The following is a 19,757-nucleotide window of genomic DNA, read 5'->3' as shown; positions in this document are numbered from 1 at the left end:
ATACTCGCCAGCTTTGTCGATGCATTTTTGCCACCGTTTCTTCAATTCGGAGAAACACTATTGGAAATCCTCAGGTTTGAATAATCGCAATTCCTTCAGGGTGTTCTCTTGAATTTCCGGAATGGTTTGAAAAAGTCGACCTTTCAAGGTAGATTTAAGTCGTGGAAATAAGAAAAAATCACACGGAGCCAGGTCAGGTGAATAAGGGGGATGAGGGAGGATACTCATGGCAATCTTTGCACAAAATTCGCGAATTTGGAGGGATGCATGGGCAGGTGCATCATCGTGATGCAGAAACCAGGAATTCTCTCTCCAAAGCTCGGGCCTTTTTCTGCGGACATGTTCGCGTAATCGTCTCAGAACACCATTGTAATATTCGCCATTGACAGTTTCTCCTTTCGGTAAAAATTCATGATGGACAACTCCTCGAACCTGAGGATTTCTAACAGTGTTTCTCCCAATTGAAGAAACGGTGGCAAAAATGCATCGACAAAGCTGGCGAGTATTTTGAAGGGGATAGGTGATGACTTGGTAAGCTGCTTAAAATGTTAATTTCCTTATTTTTAAGCATTTGAGTAAGAGAGCAACGAAGTTTTTAACTTGAAACCTGGGTTTCTTAAGTTGTATCTAATATTTTCATGAAATAAGGACACAAATCGCAACTCGATTTTGACTTTCCTTTACTCCAAAGCGTGTAGTTTCCTTATCAAGACGAATTTTTGCATTCTGTAAAAACAAGCATCTCCAGTAGCTTATCAGCTTTCAAACAAGCCCAAGAAAACTTCATTACGATGCTCGGTTCGCCTTCTATGACAAAAGTCCGGTTTCTTTTGGGACAGCCCTCGTATTCACGTTTTTATTTCACATTGGTTACGAGGAATTTGAACTGCCCGCTCACAAGAAACTCAAAGCTCTAAGAGAGTCGAATCGCGCACTACAACGGTTTCAGCAAGCTTCTCAATCGAGCAATATTCATTTCCCACCATTTGTTGTTTAAACTATAAGTAATTTGCTATAGCTGAGCCAAAGCGTAAAGATTGGGGTTGCCAGATTTTAATATCGCAGAGACTGTCATGATAACGTTTAGCGAGCGATGTAAATCACGTAGAGCATTGAGTTTTCATAAGCGGGTGGTTTCAATTCATGCATCAGGAATCAATGAATATCTTCGTAAGGAGTTGATTTCGATAAATTTGTTGTGTGCACCTCGTTCTACGTGAAATTTTAGTTACGAAACATGTATCAGAATGCTGAAATTCGTACCTTGTCTAGTGGTCCATTTGGAACTATAAATTCAGGCCTGGTTTAAACACAACATATGTGCCATTAGTTTCCCTATGCACATAAGTGTTTTTTCAGATAAGCCAGAATTTATAGTTCCAAATTGCAAAGTGCAGTCCAATTAGGATTAATACATTACTGTAGTCATCTATATATTTAATAAATAAAGAAAAAAAAACTCGTAATATATCAAAACCTGAGTGTCAACACTTTTCAAGTTTTTCCAATATTCATTTTTCATTTCATAAAACTCCATTTTTCGATTTCAAATCCTCTTCACTTCCAATCATTCGATCCATCTACATTAATTTTTATTACTAGACTTTCATCTGATGACTACATAGATTATAGTCGTCCAATCACGCGTAGACTTGTCTCACCACCCGTGCCGTCAGCAAGTCTATATAAGCGTACACTGCGCCTAAATCGAGGTCTGTTTCCATCCCTCAGATCTTGAACGTTACTTCTCTCTTAACATCTTTGGATCAAAAGTTTTCTTCTGCCTATTGGTGTCAAGTGTTGGATTATACATGGTTTTCACGCATTTAACTTTCAGTTCACTTTTTCGGCGTAAAGTATGATATTTTTACTCTACACATATGCCCGAATACGCATCAAAGTGACCTATGTGCCTCCTAAGTTGCCGTTTTTTCATTCAAATAGATGTAACTAAAATGTTCGATGTGCACTATACTACTTTCATGTCATTGCTTTATTTATTTTTGAAAAAAGAAAATACCATCATTAATTTGGGTGAACAGAGAAAATATACATCAATATTTGGGTCAACACCTCCCCTGATTATATAACGAATGAATATATTAGTATTTTTGTCTCACCACCCGTGACGTCAGCAAGTCTATATAAGCGTGCGCTGCGCCTAAATCGGGGTCTTTTTCCATCCCTCAGACTCATGAGACTTTACTTCTCTCTTGACATCTTTCGATCAAAAGTTTTCGTGACGAATTAAAAAAAAAAAATTGCAGTTTTAGTCAAAAATTTCATGTCCGACCTCTCTGATTGACTCGATCCACTGTGCGGCATTATGAGCTAAATGTTGGACACTGTCTACTAGTTTCAACCGTATTTGTAATTGTAACGGTGATAACGATGTAAAATTTGCTTCCAGGCGGTCTCAAAATGGCGTGCAGCTCCCTAGTTGTGTGTCTCATCTTCTGGACGGCCCTTCAGTTTGAGACCCAACCCGTCATCCTTGCCGCCCTGGAAAACGCAAGCAACGGCGTCGTATACCCAGTGAAATCCATCCAAGAGTTTATCAGCTCATACTCGAGTAAGTGAAGCTCATGTTACTAGATTTCGTCCAAAATGATCAAATTATTGTTGTCTAAATGGAGATGTTGCGTGTGTGAGGGATTTGCGATTTGACGATTGATTCTTAAGTAAAAGTTCGCGAGAAACACGATGGTGCCACTGGTTTTCTCTGAAATCATCTCCCAAGCTCAAAAAAAGCTCTCAAGTTGAGGCCAAAATGGAGGGGATATCCCACGCTACCCTGAGAGTCCACCTCTACATCAAAACAAACTCTCCATGCACAGATAGGGAGCAAATACATTGACAGGGCTGCCACTTTATTTGGGGACTCCAAAACTGAAAACACGGCAACCCTGCTAATGTATTTGCTTCCTATCTTTGCATGGAGAGTTTGTTTTGATGTAGACGGTGGACTCTCGGGGTAGAGTGGGATATCCCCTCCATTTTGGCCTCACTTTGAGAGCTTGTTTTGAGCTTGAGAGTTGATTTCAGAGAAAACCAGTGGCACCATCGTGTTTTTCGCGAACTTTTAAGAATCATCAGTCAAATCGCAAATTCCTAACACGTGCAACGTCTCCATTGTATAAATCTGCCGGTTGATAAAAGCCCATCTAGTCACTTGTGTTTGGCGGGTTGGCGTCTATGTTGAATATTGCGTAGCACCCCAGTGCGGAAGTTTTGGAAAGACTCTTCTGACGAAATGTTCACCTATGCCGTAGCACATATCGACGGGTGAAACTACCAAACCACGTATCTCGGTTTGCGACGTCGCAGACTTCCTGTCATACTTTATTTTTTAAATGAATAACTACTGAACGTCCAGTCTTGAAAATTTCTGTGATTTTTCCTCTTCGTGCGGAGAAAATTCTGTGAAAATTTCAAGGAATGATATTGATTTGGTCTACTTTAAAAAAATAAAATGTGAGCGTAGATTTTTAAACACCGCAACCGAGATACGTGGTTTGGTAGTTTCACCGTCGATATATCGTATTGATGCGGTAATCTAAAAAAAAAAAAAAAAAAAAAAAACGAAAATTTCTTAGGCATCGTCTCCACGGGCCGTTTCGCGGGATTTGTCCCTGGGAAAAATCCCACTTACGAAGTTGGGAAAAATATCGAGTTAATCAATATTTTTCCTTCCTCTTCAAAAGCTCTTCATATAATTAAATTTTAAATTTGAAAAATTCCGTATTTTATGACATGCTGCAAATTTCAACATGAATGTTCGTACAGGAGCAAAAAACCGTTTAAAGTACTTTGTAATGATGTAACTTTTTGTTGTAGCAAACAACTTTGTTTGTTAAAATGGGTAAGTGAATTCTTTAGTCTCCTGACGACAAGATTGCGATCTCAAAATTCGAGAAAAATAACGAGTAGCTGAAAAAATAGAGCCAATCGATGTGATATATCGCACGTCGTTCTGACACAAAATATGGCATCCATCAAATAACCTTAAGAGTCTGGATTCTAGATCCAAGCGATTTTTTTTCCCGGTGCACTGCGACTACTAAAGAAGGGCCGCATAGCGGCTATGAGGTACAACCTCTGGTTTTCTAGAAGAGTCTTATTTTTGCCCTAACTAAAGTTTGCACACGGAGAAAAAAATCTCGTGCGTGGGACCCGAAGTTTAGGTCATATGGATCTCTGAAGTTTTCAGATTGAGCATCTGAACACTTTAGATCTAGCTGCCGAGGTTCGGATCACACATCTGAAACTTCAGTTCTTACATCTGAAGTACTTCAGCTGTGAGAATCGAAGTTTTTCGGATGTGAAAACCGAAGTACTTCAGATGTAAGAACTGAAGTTTCAGATGTGTGATCCGAACCTCGACAGCTAGATCTAAAGTGTTCAGATGCTCGATCCGAAAACTTCAGAGATACATATGACTTAAACTTCGGGTCCCACCCACGAAGTTTTTCTCTCCGTGCCGTGCAAGAGGTCCATTCACTGCGTTGTTGAAATCAGGAACTTTCTCTCACTGTTTCATTTACTTTCAGAAGACTGGCACGGGTTGGAGCAGAGCAGAAGTCGGCGCTCCATGCGGCACATTCCAGTAATAGATTCGCACGAGCTGTCGGCGACGATCTCCTACGCGCAGGGGCTCGTGTCTAAGTCGGAGCGACACGAGACGAGCATCTCCAACGCCGGCGTCCACGTCCAACAGGGCACCCCGCCCAGGGACAGTTCGTCGACTCCTTCCCCGAGACAGGCGCCCTCGGCCTCGCCAAAGACGCTCTCATCGTCGCCAAGGCTTCCCAGTACTTCTCCAATAAACACTGCCTCAGGTATGAAATACTAGCCAAATGCCCGTGACTGGAGTCACGGGTCTAGAGGCCGCTAAAATATCTATAACCCCGAAAAAATGGTGGTAGGGGAGCAAGACATGCAAAAAAAAAAAAAAAAAATGATAAAATCGATAGAAAAATGAGTTGAGGGGAGAGGATGATGGAGCCAGAAAAATGAGCTGGGGGGGGGGGGGGTAGAATAAATGCTGGCAAAAAAATTAGAACTAACTTAGCAATGATTTATTTTAAAAAAAGGGGAAAAAATGAAAAAAAAAAAAGAAATCGAAATAAAACATCAGCTGATAGCAAACAAAGGTTACCAAGGAAACCAAGGAATGGAACTTTCATAAAAACAGATTAGTGGAAAACAGCGTAAGTAGGGCACTTATGTTAATTACCGTTTATAAGTAAACGGTAAGTGCGATTTAAACAAAAATCTATACAGTTCTTTATAAGACCAAAATGGACAAAATTACAAAATTTGTGTAGGCTAACGTAAATCTAACGATAGTTATCGTGAACGAAAGAACTGACGACATAGGTCGGGTAACTATTATAGGTGGGATAGGTGGGATAACTATTATAGGTGGGATGAGATGGGATAATAGATGCTCTGCAGCCCGTGACAAGATATACAATAAAAAAAAATTTAAAATGCGGGTAACAAGGCTAAAATTTCACATACACAAAACCAAAACGTTTCCAAGCCATCCTCAGTTGAATAAATCAAAATAAAAATGGTTAAAAATCTAAAATAGTACCTGGTAAGTACCTTTCAATTGGAAATCACAAATTGAAAGGTACCTTTCCAATTGAAAGGTACTTATCAGGTGTACTATTTTAGATTTTTAACCATTTTTATTTTGATTTATCCAACTGAGGATGCCTGAATTTTCAGCCGAAACGTTTTGGTTTTGTGTATGTGAAATTTTAGCCTTGTTACCCGCTTTTTAAATTGTGTTTTTACTGCCTCAGGTAGGCTCCTGACATACTCATTTGCACACTGAAAAAAAAAGTGAAGCTGATTTAACATTCTGGATGTGAAAAAAGTGTGCGAGAACTTACAAAATGCTAAATTAATGCTACAGCATTTACTTTAGCAATGTCAAGATGTAAAATTGACTGCCATAGCGGGTAATTTAACATTTTGCGAGTTCTTGCACATACTTTTTTTTACATCCAGAATGTTAAATCAACTTCACTTTTTTTTCTGTGCATTCACTGATAAGGGACGGTATATTTTCCTTCGCGTTTAAACTTAGTTTATGTCAAAAAGTCTTTTGAAAAGCCCCCATAAAAAGGCCATAAAGCACAACTCTCTATTCTGCCGTGCTAAGGAGTGTCGCCGAATGAGCATCGAAAGTTGCCAAAACGCTCCGGATAAAAAGTGTATTGGTAATGGAAATTTGCGTATGTTTCCTTGAATTTTTCATACGTTTTAGATAAAATTGCGAACAAAATTGTCTAAAAAATTCGAAGAAAAATATTCACGATTTTTCCAGTAAATTCGTTCTATATTGAAGGAAATATGACAACGCTTGAAGGTTCATACGCCGCTCTTCCTTAGCACGGCAGTATTGGTGACGATATCAATTGAAGAGCTACAATTTTCTTCAACGTGTGTTATACGGTTGTTTTCAATTCGCCTTCAGCTGCCATCGCAGCAATTGTTGTGGAGAGTATGTTATGCGTGCTGATCTCTGCTCATTACATATTTGACTCTTTGAAGGCGTTTAATGTGTGAAAGTAGAGCACCCTTTCGGAGAACAACAGAAGTGAGATTGAATGAATCGCTCAATCCATGCTTCGATCGTTCTCCGACGGACTGCGCTACTTGCGCACATAAAACGCCTTCAGAGAGTCAAGTATGTAATTAACTCAAATCAGCACGCACAACATATTCGTAACAACAATTGCTGCAGACGCAGCGGAAGGCGAACTGTTCAGTTGAAAAAAGGAGTTCATATGATAGGTGGTCTGCATGTTTCAATCGGGTATGTATTCGATAGACACGAATCGAACGAAAAATTAAAGGGAATTATCAAAGGGAATCAATATTAGTAGAAAGCATGCAATAGTCATGAAAATTTCAAAGTGCGATATCTCGAAATCAGGATCAGCTAAGATTTTAAGTCCACGCGTGCCATAGACTCACCCCCTGCAAACCGTTTTTGGGTACATTTTTGTTGACTATTTTTTTCTTCAAGACCATTGTGCGACGAAAAAAAATGCTGTTCGGACGAATCTTAATATTTTTAGCTGATCTACAAGAATCAAGTTTTCAAAACTCGATTTGATGACCAGTGCAACAGGCGTATCGGGCACTACTATTTTTGACTCAGGCATGAAATCACTTATGGATACAAATTTTTACACAGCAGCCCGTGACAATAATGACACGAAAAAACAGGGAGGAAAAATGGGAAACAATGCTAAAAATACACAACAAGACACCAAGACATTTTGGCTCAGAGTTGAGCCATTTTCAGTCGGAGAAATAAGTAGAAGATAAAAAAAAAAGTCGAAAACCTAAAACCTACATGATGGTGGCCGAAATTCAAGGACAACAAGAATACAACGTGTTAATAAAGCTCTCGTTCTAAGAATTAAAAAAGCCAGGCATTATCACTTATCAAGGTACATTTCAGAGACTCAAACGCACGGATAGAAAAGTGAACCAAAGACGGAAAGAGGAAAGGACGCATATAAAGGGCCTCTACTGGCCCCAAAATTCGAATGGTTCAAATAGTTTTGTACTCAAGAAATGTCATACATTTTCATAAATTTTTCCATGAATCCTCGAGATTTATCAAAAAGTAAAAGCAGTATAGGGTTCTTCAAATTTCCCACGGTTACCTGAATAAACCTTCAACAAAAAAAATTACTTTTCTTCATGATTCTTTTAAACAATTTTTAATCACATTTTAAGTCCTAAGAAACTGCAGTAGACAAGATATTTATGAGACTTATTAATTGAATTTTTCTGCCCGTTCATTTTTCTTAAACAATTTGTACCGAAAATATATTTCTTTTCACTTAAATTTTGGTCATTCCCCGAGAGCGGGTTTGATAAAATTTGCGAGTTTCTCAAAATTCATTTTAACCTTAGTTGCTCTCCGGATACCTCTCAAACACTCAGCCAGGATTTTGTTTCGGGGGATTCATGGACGCAGATTGGGGGGGGGGGGTCGTCGGAGCGTCTTTTTCTTCCCACTTTTCATCCCGGTTTTTTGTTTCCTCGGCGCATAGTGGCTCGAGTCAATCAGAGGGGTTGGACTTGAAATTGTTGACTAAAACTGTAAATTATGATGATTATTTCGTCACAATTTAAATTTTAAGAAGTGCTTGTAGAAGAAAATCTTACAAGGAAACCAATGGGCCTTGTTTAAGAACCTCAAAATTTTGTATAAACGAAGTTATGAGCTCTTGAAGTTTCCAGATTTTGTCCGACCTTTCCTATTGACTTGGGGAGTCATATTGGGGAATCGTATTTGGGAGTTACGCCCCGCCAAGTCTCTCTCCCCTCCTCTTGGCACTTACTAATAAAAATTTTAAAGGTTTGTACTCAGGTTACGATCGTAATTTTTTTTCACCAGACTCAAGATCGGCCCCGAAGAATGCGCCCGTCAAATCGCCGAGCTGTCTTTGAGCACGACGCCCTTGGGTCGGAGGTGTTCGGCGCAGTACACCAACCTGTTCTGCTCGGATCAGTACAAGTACCGCAGCTTCGACGGCTCCTGCAACCACCGGATGCATCCCGGATGGGGTCGCGCCAACACCGCTTACAGACGTCTCATCGCAGCGGATTATGATGACGGTACGCAATTCGAACCGAGTTCAATAAAAACGCCTTACAATGGAGATGTTGCATGTGTGAGGAATTTGCGATTTGACTGTGATTCTTATGTCAAAGTTTGCGAGAAACACGATGGTCCCACTGGTTTTCTCTGAAATCAACTCCCAAGCTCCAAAAAAGCTCTCAAGTTGAGGCCAAAATGGCCAGGGATATCCCAACCTACCCTGAGAGTCCACCTCTACATCAAGACAAACCCTCCATGCTAAGATAGAGAGCAAATGCATTAGCAGTGATGCCGTGTTTTCAGTTTTGGAGTCCTCAAATAAAGTGGCAGCCCTGTCAATGTATTTGCTTGTTAAATTAGCATTTTAATTTTTTCCGTGAAAATATGTCTTTAAAATTCCCCGTCGATAATTCGAATAATGATTGAAATTCGACGAAAAAAAGTACATTTTACAAATGGAAAATTTCAAAACCCTACATTTTTTAGGTATTTATCGACCTCTTGTCCTCTCGTTATTCTCGATAGTTTTACTTTGTCAATTTCCTTTTAATATTATCCCTCTGTGTTTTTTAGGCATTTTTACTCCTCGTGGGTTGACAAGGGGCCAAGAATTTCCAAGCGCTCGACTTTTGAGTACATCGCTTTTCTATGATGAAGACCACCCGGACTATATGCGAACTCTTGCTGTTGTCCATTGGGGTCAGTTCATTGCCCACGATTTGGCCTTTACTGGAGTCTCCAAAATGTGTAAGTATATAGTCTCATAAAATGGATCCACTGCGCTGGTCACAGAATCGTGTTTTCATGCTCGATGAAAAAGTTCCTATGTAATTCTTAGGTAAAAGTTCGCTAGGGTGCCACTAGTTTTCTCTGAAATCAGCTCTCCAGCTCAAAAAAAGCTCTCAAGTTGAGGACAAAATGGAAAGGATATCATACGCTACCCTGAGAGTCCACGTCTACATCAAGACAAACTCTCCATGCACAGATAGGGAGCAAATACATTGACAGGGCTGCCACTTTATTTGGGGACTCAAAAACTGAAAACACGGCATCACTGCTAATGTATTTGCTCCCTATCTTTGCATGGAGAGTTTGTCTTGATGTAGACGTGGACTCTTAGGATAGCGTGGGATATCCCCTCCATTTTGGTCTCAACTTAAGAGCTTGTTTTGAGCTCGCTGCGTGCTGCCAGCACGAAACGGGCATTGGCGCCTACAAACCTAACAGGGATACTTCACGCATTGCGTTATGCGTGAAGTATCCCTGTTAGGTTTGTAGGCGTCAATGCGCGTGTCGCGCTGGACGACCTCGTCCGCCGCGCCGCGGCGCTTCAAGCAACTATTTCGCAGCAGAAGTGTTGCGTAGTATAATACAAAATTGAGGGCGCCCCAACACATTAAATATGACAGTCATACTTTAAGAGCACCGAGCTTTCCTCGCAAAATAAATCAAGATACTCCGGCAGAAAAAGAGGGAGGTTGTCCAAAAACTCACCAAGACCTACCTTAAGCCTCAACTTGAGAGCTTTTTTTGAGCTTGGGAGTTGATTTCAGAGAAAACCAGGGGCACCCTCGCGAACTTTTACATAAGAATCAATAATCAAATCGCAAATTCCTCACACATGCAACATCTCCATTTGGCAACACCGGATTCCTTCCATTTGAGCCTATGTTAAATAATCGATTCCTATCGGAGCACCTGGCTACTCCAAGAATCGATACACTGCTTGCATAGCGCTGAGCGTTGAATTCTAGTCTGACAGACTCAGGTATTTCAGGCTGCCGAATCGGGGGGGGGGGGGGGGAAGGGACCGAGAAGAAGGAAAAGAGAAATAGGAAAAAGAAGGAAAATTGGAATAAGAGGGAAAATTGGAATAAGAAGGAAAAGTGAAATAAGAATGAAAGAAAAAGAAAAAGAAGGAAAAGAGGAATAAGAATGAAAGAAGAAAGGAGGTGGTGGATGAAAAAAGAAAAAGAGAGGGAAAAGTTGGGGAAAAACGGAGAAAAAGGAAACTGACCTACTGGGTACTCTCTTTCCTTTCTCCCCTTCTTCCTCCTTTCATATTTTTTTCATTTATTTTTCTTCTTTGTCCTCTTCCTTTTTCTATTATACTTTTTCTCCTTCGCTTTTCCTTGAACGAATAATGGGTTAAATGGAGAAAAACAATGTTGCCGATTTGCTGAATCCGCCAATGATCGATTGATTTTTTTTCTCAAATGAATGTTTTTGTTTTTGCGACAGTGAACCTGGACAAAACCGTGAGCTGCTGTCAAGAAAGCGGGGCAACCCTGTCTCCACGTCACATTCACTCCTCATGCATCCCGATCTCAGTGCCCAAAGATGATCCTTTCTACTCAAAACACGGCCAAACGTGCATGAACTACGTCCGCTCTCTGAACTCGATGCGGGCTGACTGCCACTTCGGACCTGCAGAACAGGTGCGGCTTGGAAGGAAAATAATTATAAGGGGCAGTGGCGTGGCGTGCCTTCCATCTATCGATATTTCCCCATTTGAGGCTGTGGTAAATAATCGATTAATAAGGTGTTCGCTGCGAACACCCTGTTTATCGACACTTTTCCATATGTTTCAATTGCAGATCAATCGATATATCGCAAAGCACGCCACGCTACTGATAAGGGGCTTGGAGGACGAGGCGACGAGGCGCATAAGTGAATTTTCGCTACTTCGAGAAATACATGTTTGAAGTTTAGAAGTTACATGGAGCCTTATCAATTTAAAAAACTTTGTTGAAAAGTACCAGACTAGAGTCAGACACTAGAAATAGTATTGAAATATATTGATAAGTCACTGGTCATAGAGGGAATTACGTTAAAAAGTCTAGCAAAGCAGTTAAAAGTCGAGCAAAGTCGTAAAAAATTGCGAGTCGCGTCCCAGATGATGACCGATGATCTGTACTTATCGGAGATTCTGAGTGTACTAAAAAAAAAAAAAATTCCGGCCGTGGAAGCCATGTATACGGGACCGTCCGCGCTCCAGGCTCAGAGGCCGAAAGTTCCGGGCGCGGCATCCGGAGCAATTGAAGCTACGGCTCCAGTACCCGGAAGTTCTCTGAGCCCGGAACGGACGGTTGTCTAAATAGCCCGTAACTTTTTTTTCTGAGTGAGAGTTGAATGATCTGAGGGACATTTTTTTTTCGGGAAGTTGTAGATGAACCAGGCGACGCACCTATTGGACGGATCCATGCTGTACGGAACTAGTCAGGAAAAGGCGAAGGCGCTGCGACAGATGAGCGGTGGCAAAATGAAAACGCAGATCGACATGGATGGACACGAATATCTCCCCGTTTTCACCCCCGACAAGAAAATGGAGCGCTGTCAGATCTCCCGCAACTCCTCCACCTGCTACGAATCAGGTATTTTATCCTGCGGGCTGATTGTTGAAATGTATAGACAAAGTGATAGACAAAAAGAACTTAATGAGTATGGAGCGATCACTTGGTTAATTTGGATTAGAATACCTATATTGGGAGAGTACGGCCACTGTTGTTACCACCTCTGATTGGCTCAGCCATCTTAGGCTGAATGGAGCCCATAGGACCCGAAAATGGCGGACGCCATAAATTTATGTAATGCAAAATGACTCAAAATGTAGTTTTCTTTGCTTATCGTAACGAGAAATTTTCTCGAATGCACTATTGCGACTTTTTTACATATTTTTAAGGCTAATCTTGTGCAATTTTTGAGAAAAATTATCTTAGATGTAGTAAGGTTGGCAGCAAGTGCGGTTGGTGATAACCGTCAAAAGTTGGCAATGACCCCCCTCTCATCCACAAAAACCAAAACAAAGCCCCACCATTTTTGGGTTCTAAGCCTCTCTATGCGGGGTCCAGTGGCCATACTCTCTCAATATAGGTACTCTAATTTGGATGATCCTCATAGACTAAGGGAGGAAATCATGGACTAACTGAAGGGTCTCTCGTGAGTTGCCGTTAGTTAGTCTATTACCTACCTCCTTTGTCTATTGCAACCACCTGCTTCCATCAATAGAAGCCCTCCATATCCTTTTCGTCTTTATTGTCTATAGCTATGTCTATCCCGCTGCTCTGCTTTGAGAGAGCATTGTGTGCCGGAGAAAAATAGGCTTTTACCGTACGTCGTTTTATTAGGAAAGGTCAATTCCGTTTGGGACGTTGTAGATTTCCCGTCATATTTTATTTTCTCATCAGAAAACTAGTCACACAGGGTGGGCGAAAAAAAGATTCCCTCGGAATCATCTATCTTTCTATACTATAAGCTCCCAGACCTCCTAATTTTGCGAAACTGGTAACGCTTAGTTCCAGCGTTCTACCGGGCCGATTTTCATGATTTTTGCGGCCATCGACGAGCAATTGTCTCTAGATAAGCCAACTCTTTTCAGATTTTCAAAATATGGCTCAGGTTTTTTTATATTACGTGGTAAAGTTGCGAATTCTCCCATTTAAACAATGTAAATTTATACTTTTTGTCATAGTTCGTTTGAGCGTTCTACCGGGCCGATTTCCATGATTTTTGCGTAAATCGACAGGTAATAGGCCCTAGATGAGCCCGCTGTAATCAGATTTTGGAAAAAGGACCAAGTTTTTTAAAATCACGTTATAAAAGTGAGTGAGTTTACAGAATGCTCCGGTACAGCTACCGCTATGCGCGGGAGGATGCGCAGTGGTCGAGGAGGTTGCGCAGTAGCTGTGTAGCCTGCGCATCAGCTCTACACTTATCTACACAAGATTCGCACCTGCGACTTCAAGTCGAGAGGTGGCTGAGTCGTCTAAGACGTCGAATGCGTCCTCTGTGAACTCGGTGTGGGTTCGATCCCCGTCTCATGTAATTTAAATTATTACTTGACTTTACCATTGTTCATTGTTTTACTGCAATATTTCATCAAGCAGTCATTCCAAAACGCGTCCTTTTAATTTTAAAGTAATTTTAAGTAAAGTTTAAAATTAAAGTATACCTCATATCGTAATTGTTTAGGGGAAAAATAAAACTAACACTGATAGGAGGGTAAAAATAGGGCCGCGAGGCGGCCCATTGACGGCGCGGAGCGCCTTTAGGGGGTTGGGCCGCGTAGCGGCCAGCGGGCGTAGCCCCCTAGTTTACGACTAGGGAGGATATTATCAAGTTGAAAATGATGAAAATTCGTCCAAATCGCATCTACAGTTTTTTTCTCCCATCAAAAGTAGTTTTCAATGTTGTCTCCTCTAATGCCACAATTTTCTCGTCAATTTTACCTTGTAATTTTTCACGAACGGTATATTTGCGTTACGGCTGGTGAAAATGATTTTATTCAACACACAAGAGCTAAAAGTTTAGCTGGATTGATGCGGTTTTGAGGCCCCGAAATTGATTAGAATATTTACCTAAGAGTTCAACCTGCTGAAAATGGCAAGCTCCCGGAAAATGTTGATTTCCTCAACCACCTGATATGATTGGATCGTCAAATTGTTTATAACTGAAAATTTTCCTTCATGATTTTCCAGGTGACACCAGAGTAAACTCTCAACCTCAGCTTACGCTGATGCACACTCTATGGTTACGAGAGCACAACCGGTTGGCAGAACAACTGTCCATTTTGAATCCACATTGGAACGACGAGACCGTCTATCAAGAGGCCAGAAGAATCGTAATCTCTCAAATGCAACACATCACCTACAGTGAATGGCTCCCCGTTATCTTAGGTAGAAAACTAAAATATTTGTCATTTTAAGCGAGATTGAATTCCTCATTCGAATTGGGAATGAAGATGTTGCATGTGCGAGGAATTTGCGATTTGACTATTATTGATTCTTATGTAAGAGTTTGCGAGAAACTCGATGGTGCCACTGGTTTTCTCTGAAATCAACTCCCAAGCTCGAAAAAAGCTCTCAAATTGAGGCCAAAATGGAGGGGATATTCCACCCTACTCTGAGAGTCCACCTCTACATCAAGACAAACTCTCCATGCGAAGATAGGGAACAAATACATTGGCAGTGATGCCGTGTTTTCAGTTTTAGAGTCCCCAAATAAAGTGGCAGCCCTGTCAATGTATTTGCTCCCTATCTTCGCATAAAGAGTTTGTCCTGATGTAGAGGTGGACTCTCAGGATAGCGAGGGATATTCCCTCCATTTTGGCCTCAAGTTGAGAGCTTTTTTTGAGCTTGGGAGATGATTTCAGAGAAAACCAGTGGCACCATCGAGTTTCTCGCAAACTTTTACGTGAGAATCAATAGTCAAATTGCAAATTCCTCGCACATGCAACATCTACATTGGGGCTGTTGCGCACAAGAGTACCTCAGTAATAGCGACTGGTTAAAAAAAAGAAACAAAATTTAAAAAATTCGTCAACTTTATGAAGACAGCTTTCAAAAAACTGTTGAAATGTTCTTTCGATCGGCAGTGACTGAAAAAAACTGCCCGCCGACGCGAGAAACTTGAAAAAAAAGTGTTACAAACTACGCAGATTGCGTGCTGAGGTATGAATTTCAGACTTTATTGACGTGCCCAACGTGACTTTCGTGCAATTTTACCCGTGAAGAGTACGTTTGGACGTATTTCTGCCAAACGGATCTATGTGCAGTATGACTTGAGCCCTGTCATGCATGTATATAATGGGTCTCAAGGCTCATGTCTAAATGCACTTAGTTCCGTTTTGCAGAAATACGTCCATTTATATGACTGCATCTCTTGCGTGCAAGAGACCCATCGCACAAAATTTTAAACGGTTAAAATGATTTTTCTTTCATTCTTTTTTTTCTCTTTTTTTTTTCTTTTTTTCTTATTTTCTTATTTTTTTCTTTCTTTTTTCTTCTTTTTTCTTTCTTCTTCTTTTTTTTCTTCTTTTTTCTCTTTTTTCCTTTTCTTTTTTTCCTTTTTTTTAAATTTTGTTTTAGTACATTTTAAGTATTTCTTCTTTTTGCGCAGGACGGAAATACACGAGCAGGAGAGGTCTGGCTCTTCTTTCTACCGGTTACAGTAATTTATACGATGAGGATGTCGACCCTTCCATCAGCAACGCATTTGGCAATGCAGCTATGAACTTCTTAGATTCAATGACCGAAGGAGTTGTTGGGTGAGTAGTTGTAGTAGTTAAAATTGTATGATTCTTTCTCTTCTTTCTCCGAAGAGGAGCGGCACCCCGTTTTGTTTTGAGTGGCCTGGTTACATGCTCAAATTTCCGTCAAATTTCGATCAAAATGATGACCAAGATGGCGGTCGAGAGTTATCTAGATTGATGAGTAAAATTAATTAATACAGCGTGTTGATTGAAATAAGCATGAAATAAGCACGGTTGTGTGGAAATCAGATGCGGGATGAGCCCCACAGCTCCCATCTACCATCAAATTTTTGCAAATTTGATGGTAGATGGTGCGCATCAGTCACCATTTGATCGGAAATTGATGGAAATTTGAGCGTATAACCAGCACACACGTGTTAAAAATTAGGAACATACACCATAGACCCAAGTTGCAGTGATCGCAATAATTCGCGATTTTATCGGTTGGTTATCGCGATTATATCGGTGGCAATAAATCGATATATTATCGCATTAAAATTTGCGATATTTGCCGATTAAATCGCTACACGTCGCAATTTTTGGTTCGATAAAATCGCGATCAGTTTTCGTCCATAAAATCGATATCAAACCGCTATTTATCGCGATATTTATTTCGAAAGTATCGCGCGATAAATTGCCGGGCGATAAAATCGCGATTTTATCCCGATAGGATCGAGGATACTCGCTCAGATGTTGATGATCCTAGCGATTTTATCGCCGATAAAATTACAATATATTCCGATTTTTCCGGTGAAAAATGCTACTTGGGGAGGCATCGCGGGGGAGGAGGGGGGAAAAATCCAAAATTTAGCGCGTATAGCGTATTTTATGAACGGATCCTACTTTGTTTGATTTCTCCGTATTCTTTGCGCTAAATGAAGCAAAAAGTAACCTCTCTAAGCTATCACACATGCTAATTATTCAATTCTACATCAAGTCTCATTTAATACGACTTGTATCCATACCGTTCTCGAATCCAAAAAACATTTTACAACAAAAATACTGATGAAAAGTTGACATTTTTAGCAATAAAATTGCAAGCACTTTTTCCGCGGAGTTACAGTGTTATATGGATTACATTTTGCAATAAGGAGCCACTATCTCTGACTCTTCTATAAAAGCACCTTTCTACACAGGGAAACCAATGGCACATATGCTGTTTCTAAATTGGGAGGAAAATATTCTTAAATTTACCAGAAAATTCGCTTTTTATGAAAGGAAATTTGGCAATGCCTGAAGGTTTATACGAAGTTTCTCCTTAGTACGACAGTGAAGCCGATGCTTCTTTGGAAGGTACTGCAACATTGCAAATAGACGGTGAAAATTCCTAACCACGTATCTTATTTTCTGGTGTTTCAAAATATGAGCTTTAATTCTATTTCTTTATTGGAGAGGAAAAAAATAATATTATTCCTCATGAAGTTTTCGCAGACTTTTCTTCACACACTTAAGAAAAATTACGGAAGCTCAAAAAAATCGACGTTGAGCAGTTCCACCCAAAGAAGTACGGCCAAGAATGTATGGGAGTATGTTCAAGTATGTCAGGGAGTCTGCAATTTCGAAAACTTAGATATGGACGTATTTCTGCCGAACAGAACAATGTGCATTAAGCAATGAGCCTTAAGACCCATAAGAATTTATGCATAACAGGGCTCACGTCATAATGCACATAGTTCCGTTTGATAGAAATACGTCCGTATATGATTTGGGAGTTTCACCATCGATGTTTAAAAAACTCTAGTGATCCTTACTGTGACATGATGTGATTCGCGATATATCGATTGATCTGCCATTTGAACCTATGGAAAAGGATCGATAAACAGGGTGTTCGCAACGAACACTTTAATAATCGATATTTTACCACAGCTTCAAATTGGAAAGTATCGATAAGCCGATCCTACCTTGGTAAAAATTGGCGATAGGAGCTGCGTTTCAAAATACCATAGGAGTTCTCATAGCCGACTAAAAAAGGCTATTGAAAATCATATAGCTGGCTGTAGAAAGCGGAGCAAATCATATAGCCGGGCTATACGAAGCTATATAAAATTATACAATCGGGCTATAGTTCCTATCGCCGGGCTTTGCACTTTATCGCCATAGGCTATAAAAGGCTATAAGAAATTGTGTAGAAATTCGTGTGCTTTGGAAATCATTAAGTTTGATATAGAACTACCTTAATTTTTACAAACCACACGTTATATTTTCCTTTAAAACATATTTTTTTTTAATCAATTAAAATGAGAATAATCCATGCAGAGTGTGCAAACAGTTCAAAATCATGAGTTGAAGAACGCTGACTCCGCCGGATTAAATATTAAGAGCCTAACACAAAGCGGAGCGGCGACGCACTGGCGCCTACAAACCTAACAGGGATACTTCACGCATTGCGCGATGCGTGAAGTATCCCTGTTAGGTTTGTAGGCGCCAATGCGCGCTTCGCGCTCTCTGCCCGCCCGCCGCGCATCAAGTATCAGAAGTAAATGTTGAAGAAGGAGTTGATATTATTGAATATCCTCTTGTTTGAAAAAAAAAAGATAAAAAAATAAATATAAAAAAAATAAAAAAAATGAAAAAAAAATAAAAAAAGATAAAAAATGAAAAAAGATAAAAAAAATGAAAAAAAAAGATATAAAAGGAGTACCCTCTTCCGGATTTTCTCATTCGCTTCCTGGAGCTTAAAGGATCTTGATCGTTGGAGGAGTGGAATCAAAAAATGAGTCTTAAATTTCTGAGGAGGTACGTCAACTGGAACTTGCTTTTGCAGGATCCAGTCCTGACTTCCAAAGTAGCTGAAGCTGGTAAATCAGACAAATTGTCATACCAGCTCGTAGAAGAGATTTCATCATACATCGACTTCGATGAAATGTCTAATAATCCTAACACTCCAGAAAATATTCTTCATAACCACTCGCATCGATTAGATATCCGACGTTTGCTTCTAAACAACTGTCATCTGTCAATAGACTTTATTCGTTCTCATGGTGTGGCATTAAATAAATGTTGGGATTTAATTTCATCAAAAATTCTTCTATCTGAGAAAGAAATGGAAGAATTCAGTTATCTTCTAGATTGGAAAATTGCATCACGTTATCAAAAAATGTCAGAAAGATTTATCAAAAAATTCAAACATAAAGTGGATTGGGAAAATATTGTCAAATATCAAGACGTGTCGAATGACTTTATTCTTGAAAATTGTCCCAAGGATTAGTTATATGATAGTTAGATAGATGTTTCTTTTGTGATGTAAAGCAATAAAATCATCTAGTGGAATAGGCCTACTGGGGATACCATTTTAAAAAAAACGCGCTGATAACCCTACCTCTATGGTGGTATGGAAACGGGTTTCTCCATAGCAAAAGATTGGTCTAGAGTGTTGTCAGCATGGGGGGTGTTTTAGTGGGGATCTCACTTTGCAGTGTTCTCATAATGTGTTCTGGCGTATTTTTGCTGGGGTCTCTTTTTCTAACTACTAGCTGCACTCCATTTTGAGACCGCCTGGAAGCAAATTTTACATCGTTATCACCGTTACAATTACAAATGAATCGGATAGAACGAAACACACCAAGTCGGTACAATGTTTGGAACTTTGGATCAAATGGAACACTTGATCACATTACAAATACGGTTGAAACTAGTAGACAGTGTCCAACATTTAGCTCATAATGCCGCACAGTGGATCGAGTCAATCAGAGAGGTCGGACATGAAATTTTTGACTAAAACTGCAATTTTTATTTTTTAATTCGTCACGAAAACTTTTGATCGAAAGATGTCAAGAGAGAAGTAACGTCTCATGAGTCTGAGGGATGGAAAAAGACCCCGATTTAGGCGCAGCGCACGCTTATATAGACTTGCTGACGTCACGGGTGGTGAGACACCAAGTCCACGCGTGATTGGACGACTATAATCTATGTAGTCATCAGATGAAAGTCTAGTAATAAAAATTAATGTGGATGGATCGAATGATTGGAAGTGAAGAGGATTTGAAATCGAAAAATGGAGTTTTATGAAATGAAAAATGAATATTGGAAAAACTTGAAAAGTGTTGACACTCAGGTTTTGATATATTACGAGTTTTTTTTTTCTTTATT

The 19,757-nt window shown here is 40.0% G+C and overlaps 1 protein-coding gene across 1 annotated transcript in view; it reads left to right on the top strand.

Moving 5' to 3' along the window:
* The window catches only part of LOC109032903 (salivary peroxidase/catechol oxidase), an 85,209-nt gene that overhangs the window by 40,931 nt on the left and 24,521 nt on the right, over positions 1-19,757 (top strand). Inside the window, 9 exon segments of the mRNA XM_072304417.1 lie at positions 2,411-2,572; positions 4,551-4,712; positions 4,715-4,838; positions 8,435-8,655; positions 9,212-9,385; positions 10,880-11,076; positions 11,808-12,012; positions 14,116-14,313; positions 15,536-15,684. Coding sequence (XP_072160518.1) covers positions 2,411-2,572; positions 4,551-4,712; positions 4,715-4,838; positions 8,435-8,655; positions 9,212-9,385; positions 10,880-11,076; positions 11,808-12,012; positions 14,116-14,313; positions 15,536-15,684 — 1,592 coding nt within the window.

The sequence above is a fragment of the Bemisia tabaci genome, chromosome 9 (assembly GCF_918797505.1).
Source record: "Bemisia tabaci chromosome 9, PGI_BMITA_v3".
NCBI classification, from domain to species: domain Eukaryota; kingdom Metazoa; phylum Arthropoda; class Insecta; order Hemiptera; family Aleyrodidae; genus Bemisia; species Bemisia tabaci.
Note: the sequence above shows the minus strand (reverse complement) of the source record. Positions and strands in the feature narration are given on the sequence as shown.